At 42.7% G+C, this 7,860-nt stretch overlaps 1 protein-coding gene across 1 annotated transcript; it reads left to right on the top strand.

Annotated features, from left to right (window-relative positions):
- Positions 1–3,494: 3,494 nt before the first annotated feature.
- On the top strand, positions 3,495–4,895 carry LOC306934302 (nuclear factor 7, ovary-like; the record flags this gene model as incomplete). Its single annotated transcript, XM_079516873.1, has 1 exon — positions 3,495–4,895. The coding sequence occupies one exon, from the start codon at positions 3,495–3,497 to the stop codon at positions 4,893–4,895; it is 1,401 nt and encodes a 466-aa protein (XP_079372999.1).
- Between the last annotated feature and the right edge of the window lie 2,965 nt (positions 4,896–7,860).

The raw sequence follows: 7,860 nt of genomic DNA, 5'->3' as shown, positions 1-7,860 counted from the left end.
CATCACGTGGCATCAGAGATCCCTGATGTCATAGTAAATACAACCTGATGTCGCAATTAAGCCCATACAGTATATGGAGATCCCTGATGTATCAATATTGGCCAGCAACTCTACATCTGACCTCAAACCGCGCCCGGCAGTCGGGTTAGAGTTCTCAACAGGCCTGAAAATTAAGTCCCAGCTCATGGGCCCTCATCAAACCCTTTACACTCAAGACACTGCCCCCGCTGCCACCCTTAGATCTATATGGAGCTGACCTGTTCTGACATTCCATATGTTGATCTGACCTCATCAAACCCTGTACACTCAAGACATGCTCCATATATGGCCAGTACAGAATTCATTCCATATGTTGATCTTACCCCCCATGCCAAAGCGCCAGCGCTCGCCCAGCAGTCACCCAGGTGGATGCGTGCACGTCACCTCGCCCTTTATGACGCGGTCGCTTCTCACCCTCAGGCGTCTTACTGGTTATAAGTGGATCGATCTATCTATCTATCTATCTATCTATCTATCTATCTATCTATCTATCTATCTATCTATCTATCTAACAGTTTTCTTTTCAAGAGTTACTTCTAAATGTTCTAATCCTGATCTAATACTGTAAAAGGCCTATACAAACTTAATAACAGGAAATATATTTTGATGCCATGTTTTTAGTTTACTCACATTCATGTGGAATCTAAGGATGTTTCTGTCTTGAGCCTATGCCTCAAAACAGCTGGAATGACAAAATATTGTTATATAAGGCAACATTGTTGTATGCTAGATGTATAGGTGTGAGTGAGGCCTAACGTCTTCTATGGTACTACTTATCAATCAGCAGCTTATTCTCAATGTCATCTTGAGCATTGTGGGGGGAACTGACTGACGGGGGCCAAATTGGTTTCCATAAGCTGCTGATTGTTGATTATTCATTAATAATGGCACACACGGGGGCACGGTGGCACAGTTGGTAGTGCTGTCGCCTCACAGCTAGAAGGTCCTGGGTTCGATTCCCGCTCGGGGCGCTGTGGGTGCTGGCGGCGTGTTTCCTCCTCCGCATCATCAGTGCCCATACCCGAGGCGGGGTTGGCGAAAGGGTCTTTCTGTGTGGTGTTTGCATGTTCTCCCCGTGTCCCCTAGGGTAGGTACCCTCACAAAAAACATGCAGTAATCCTGGTCTCTAAACTGCCTCCCCCTGGCCAGCCGGGGTGCCTGATGGAGGGGAAAGGAACTGGTTGGAATAACGTGTTCCTTCCACGCGCTACGTCCAACCAGGGAAACTCCCACTGTCAGGTGTAAAGGAGCAACTTGGACACTCAGGCATGAAGGAAGCATGAGTTCAAGTCCGTTGCTCTCCCCATGTCCCCCATATATGGGGACTAGGTTGGCGGAGAGTGTGTAGAGCCCAGGATCACATTAGATAATTGACACAGAGGTGAAAAATGGGTTACAAAATCGTGGGATAAAACTTATTTAAAAAAAAAAAGAATGGCACACACAAAGCTGTGAATTCTACAGCATTAAACCATACTGCATTTAGGCTATATGGACCTATAGAATACAACATCAATAATGTGTCATTCTTGATGCTTTCAGGTGTAGCGATATTAGGTCCATCTGAGAATAATAGATTCTATATGAATATGAAGTGGCTGGGTAAAAACATATTGTCTCCACCAGGACGAAAGGCATGGCATCTCTATGTTTTTCGCGCTAGGATGAGCGGGCCGAAGGCCCGCGAAATTCTAGTGCTATACATATGTTCTATGATGTGCTATGACTACATACAATGCAATTATTGTGCTGTCTACATGACATGCTATAAGTCTGTTTCAAATGCTATCTAAGTCTAAAAAGTGCTATCTAAGGGGGTAGGATAAGTGCTATGGGCCATTATGGAGTCTGAAAGGTGGGCTTTTGTGATGGGCCTTCAGCCTTTCACATTGAAATAGACCAATCACTGTTCTCTCAACTGGGTGAGAGGTGTGAAAAGTGTGGGAGGTGTTTTTCTGGACAAAGACAACACACTGGCCTACATACAATATGTATATATACCGGCCATTACCGTCCTCCTGCTGCCACTCCTGCCAGTGCTGAGTCAGACCACGACAGACACACGCAGACTGCACACCATGGAGTGACCTGTGACCACCACCAAGCAGCTTCAGTTCAACTATCAGACCTTCTGTTGTGAGAAGCCAAGTTATTACAGGTAAGGATGTATGCCTTCTGCCTTCTCCCCATTTCTGATAAACGCATATAGTTGCCTAAGAAGGTTTCTGTACTTTAACGTGACTTTGATTGATGATCGATACTTTATTAGTCAGAAATGTAAAACAGCACAGTACAGTCAAGACATTAAAGCTAAAAGGATATCACAAAAAAGTCCTGGGGACTTGTTTCCCTTGTGGACTTCTATCATGTCTATCCACCAGTTTCCAGTGTCCCAGGAGGCCTTGCGTGAATTATGCAATTAAGGATGTAATCTTTACTTCATTACATCCATTATTATTTGTATTATATTATCTTATGTATTGTTGTGTTTACAGTACTCTGTGGAACAATGTACTATGCACACATGTGTGAGTGAGAGACAAATATCTGCAGTGGTAGATACATAGTACTATGTTTTACTTTAGTATCAATACTGCAATATAGAAATACACTGTTACAAGTAGTCCGTAATTCAACATTTACTGGAGTAAAAGTACAAAAATGTTGGCTTAAAATTTACTTAAAGCACCAAAAGAAAACGTAGTCATTGGGCAGAATGTCCCATGTTTCAATAGCAGATCTACAAGCTCACAATGCGTTGTTGGCCGAGTTGCACCATGGGAATTATATCATCCCTCCTGACCTAGACTAGACTGTGCTTTATGTGCAAGTCCAGTTTGTGCACCAAAGATCCTCAGAACATGACTAATTTGACTCATGTGTTCAAAGCGCATTTTGCCAATGTATAACATTACAAAACCCCACTCTGCTCTTACTTTTTCAAATTAGAAATGTAAACTTAATGTTGATTTGAATTATGAAGAAGATTTCTCCAACTACTATGTGTATGTGGTTTAGTCTTTCTGCATGGCTCCATCTTGTCTCCATGGTTTGATCTTGTACGAGTCTCCCTCTTTCCCAAAGTGTGGCCTTGGATGGCCGTAGTTTGATAGGTTAGGTTTAGGGATAGTTCTAAATTCAGATGTATCATAACTGATGGGGACTTTACAGATAGTTTAAGGGCCAGTGTTGACTTTCACCTCAATAACATTATTTTGTGTGTGTACACTTTGCAACAGGTCTGTGGTGGTGTGAGCTTCAGATCAAACACAGGAGGACAGATTGTCTTTGCACAGCTACAGGAGGGAATACTGACTCAGACCACTGGAACCTGCTGAATGGACAACAACCACGATTCACAGTGAAAGTAAACTTCAGGGAACATTCTAGAGGAGGTGTTACCACCACTGACTGAATTCCTGTATTAGTTGCTTGTAGCTTCACTCAGAGACTAAATGGCCGCCAAGTCGGATTATTCCTGTTCTGTGTGTCGTGACATCTTTAAAGATCCCGTTCTCCTGTCATGTGGCCACAGCTTCTGTACAGCTTGTTTGCAGCAATGGTGGAGACAGAAGAGAATACAGGAATGTCCAGTTTGTAAGGAAATACATTCAACAGATCATCTACCCCGGAATCTGGCTATGAGGAATCTGTGTGAGGCCTTCACGAGACAGAGAGCTTCAAAACGTAAGAGAACTTCATCAGGGTATGAGGATCTCTGCGGTCTGCATGCTCAACTCAAACTGTTCTGTCTGGAATGTCAAGAGCCAGTGTGTGTTGTGTGTCGAGATTCTGAAGAACACAACAACCACAGTTTCAGACCCATCGATGAAGCTGCTCTGGATCGCAAGGAGGAAGTCCAGAAATCACTGAAGCCTTTACAGGAGAAGCTGGAGGTCTTAGATGAAGTTAAAAAGAAAAGTGAAAGAACAGCAATATACATTAAGGCCCAGTTGCAGTACACAGAGATACAGATTAAGAAACAGTTTAAGAAGCTTCATCAGTTTCTACAAGAGGAAGAGGAGGCTAGGATCACTACACTGAGGGAGGAAGGTCAGCAGAAGAGTCAAATGGTGAAGGCGAAGATTGAGGGTCTGAACAGAGACATATTAACCCTTTCAAACAACATCAGAGACATAGAGGAGGAGCTGAGAGCTGAACACATCTCATTCCTGCAGAACTACAAGACCACAATGGAAAGAGTCCAGTTCACACTGCAGGCCCCACATCTCGTCTCGGGACCACTGATAGACGAAGCCAAACACCTGGGAAACCTGACCTTCAGAGTCTGGAACAAGATGAAGGACATTGTCTCCTACACTCCCGTCATCCTGGACCCCAACACTGCGGGAAGAAACCTCATCCTATCTGAAGATCTGACCTGCGTGATATTCGGAGAGGCGCCCTGCCTCTCCGAGCTTCCTCCTGACAACCCGGAGAGGTTTGCCCAATGTCCCCTCGTTGTTGGTTCCGAGGGCTTTAACTCAGGGACTCACAGCTGGGACGTTCAGGTTGGGGACAATTTTGGTGCAGACTGGGATGTGGGTTTGTTAGCAGAGTCGTACACAAGGAAGGGAAAAGGAAAGGGTGAACACTATACAATAAGGTTAGAAGAAGGGATCTATACAGCATGGTCCTTACTAAGGAAAACCACTGTTTCATTGAAGCAGGCACCTCAAAGGATCAGAGTCCAGCTGGACTGGAACGAGGGGAAGCTGTCATTCTCTGATCCTGATACTGACACATGCATACACACCTTCACACACACCTTCACTGAAACACTCTTTCCATACATTTTAAGCATTAGTGAAACTGTTCCTTTGGCGATTTTACCAGCGGTGATCAGTGTGACATGATGATGATGATGACGACAGTCTTTAAGGGGGAATATTACTCAGTTTTATAGAATATATGATTGTGTTGTCGCATTAACAGTTTTCAAACCTATGAAATGCCCAGCTTATTTTTTTTGCGCAAGGGACCCCCGTTCCCTAGAAGAGAAGATTAATGGTAAAAAACAATTCAACATAATTTAAAACATGTTTTGTATTTTTCAATCATGTGGATTAAACCTTGATGTGAACTTTGAATTCTTGCCTGGTTTCTGTGTTGTACTGTCTGAGTCACTGAACGTTACATAAATAGTTAAATGTTCACAACTAATATATTGTCTATACAGGTTAAAGATGTTTAATTGTAAAATATCATATCATGGGTCAAACTAATTCACTTTGTTATCCTTCTATAAAATCACATTATTATTTTTTTTAAATCAAACTAACACTCATTTTCATATAGTGATTGTGCAGGGCATTTCACTTTGATAATATTGGAACATTATGACGTATGCCTACATTTTGGAAATACTATAGCAATTCATAATTCCAGTATATTTTGTATTCAGATATGACTTCATATGACTTCATATGACATTCTGATCTGCCTATAGTGACAGGTAGGACTTTGGTGTCAACTTGACCAAAGGCATAACTTCATAATTTCACCACCAGCCAAATGAATTAATGTGGGCTAGTTGAAAGAGAAAAATCACACCCGTGTGAACTGAGTGGTGTAATGTCTTATATAGCCTGTCTGACGTAATGAAATCATGTCTGACGTAATGAAATCACACCCGGGTGAACAGGGTGAACATAGCAACCATGCTCATTTTTTCTGCACAGACTAACAAAGCCAGTTGTACGTAATGAAATCACACCCGGGTGAACAGGGTGAACATAGCAACCATGCTCATTTTTTCTGCACTAACAAAGCCAGTTGTAGGAGTGGTTTACACCACTCAAAAAGTGCCTTGATTCAGTGGGATTCAGCACAAAAGCCTCTGCCCGGGCTCTGGACAGGGCCCAAATTAGCCAATATTGATCACACCTGATCACCCCTAGATCTCCATATATGGACAGCTTTTGAATGCTGCTCTCAGGGCAGCTTAAATGATATACATACACCAATGTTAAATTGCTGCCCTGAGCCTGAGGGCAACTTTTGAATTCTGCTCTGAGGGCAGCTTAAATGCTATACATACTGTAAAACCATGTTAATTTGCTGCTCTGAGGGCAGCTTTTGAATGCTGCTCTCATATCAAGGCAGCTCAATTTTAGTGCAGGAACAAAAGCCCCAAAAGTTGACTATACCCCTCCCCGAGGTATAACAAAACGGGACATAGTTTTTTCATATCTTTAGGATGTCCCGTTCATGAAATGGATTGTCCCGAGATTTACTTTTACTGCAAAAGTCTTAAAATGTATCCATGAAGTGACTCACCACATAGGCAATAAAAAACGCCTATCTGAAAGAGAGAGTTCCAAGTAAATCCTCTGTCATTTTTTACCTGCTGTTTGTTTTTACATCATACTTGCACAAATTGTCTACAGGTAGTGTGCCTACATCCCAGAACAATCAGAATGCCAATATTTGGTTCTAATGTGAATCAGCAGCCTTTTATATAAGGCCTTAAATAGGCGGAAATAGCAAAAAGTTTACTTTTCTGACATTCACTTGTAATTTTGGTCCTACTATTTATCAACAAAATGTGACATTGTTTTTTCATATCTTTAAGATGTCCTCTTCATGAAATGGATGGTCAGAAGTTTTACTTTTACTGCAAAAGTCATTAAATCCATCCATGAAGTGATCCCCACTGAAAGAAACGCCTACCCCCCACCACACACACACACACACACACACACACACACACACACACACACACACACACACACACACACACACACACACACACACACACACACACACACACACACACACACACACACACACACACATTATATATTTTTATGTTTACATGGAAATTAGAATGTATTATTTTACTGTCCAATGACACAGGCCAAGTTATTGTGGAACATCCTAGTTGGATATTTCTGATGTGAAATGGCACAAGGGACCCCCACAAAAAGTCCACCCCAAAATGGTGCCCTTTTCTGGGGGTTGGGCACCTTCCCCCTCAGTGCTCTCTGCCCCCAGGATGCCAATATTTGGTTCTATTGTGAATAAGCAACCGTTTATATAAGGCCTTATTGTGACCGCAGGTCGCGTTTACTATGAAATCGTACATTTTTGTCCGTCAGTCAGTGTAACACTCTAAAGCCCCAATATATGGTGCCCACTGCCCAGGTCTCATAACATCACGTGGCATCGGAGATCCCTGATGTCATAGTAAATACAACCTGATGTCGCAATTAAGCCCATACAGTATATGGAGATCCCTGATGTATCAATATTGGCCAGCAACTCTACATCTGACCTCAAACCGCGCCCGGCAGTCGGGTTAGAGTTCTCAACAGGCCTGAAAATTAAGTCCCAGCTCATGGGCCCTCATCAAACCCTTTACACTCAAGACACTGCCCCCGCTGCCACCCTTAGATCTATATGGAGCTGACCTGTTCTGACATTCCATATGTTGATCTGACCTCATCAAACCCTGTACACTCAAGACATGCTCCATATATGGCCAGTACAGAATTCATTCCATATGTTGATCTTACCCCCCATGCCAAAGCGCCAGCGCTCGCCCAGCAGTCACCCAGGTGGATGCGTGCACGTCACCTCGCCCTTTATGACGCGGTCGCTTCTCACCCTCAGGCGTCTTACTGGTTATAAGTGGATCGATCTATCTATCTATCTATCTATCTATCTATCTATCTATCTATCTATCTATCTATCTATCTATCTATCTATCTAACAGTTTTCTTTTCAAGAGTTACTTCTAAATGTTCTAATCCTGATCTAATACTGTAAAAGGCCTATACAAACTTAATAACAGGAAATATATTTTGATGCCATGTTTTT

The sequence above is a fragment of the Electrona antarctica genome (genome assembly GCF_951216825.1).
Source record: "Electrona antarctica genome assembly, chromosome: 12".
NCBI lineage: Eukaryota > Metazoa > Chordata > Actinopteri > Myctophiformes > Myctophidae > Electrona > Electrona antarctica.
This window is presented reverse-complemented; position numbering and strand designations above follow the sequence as displayed.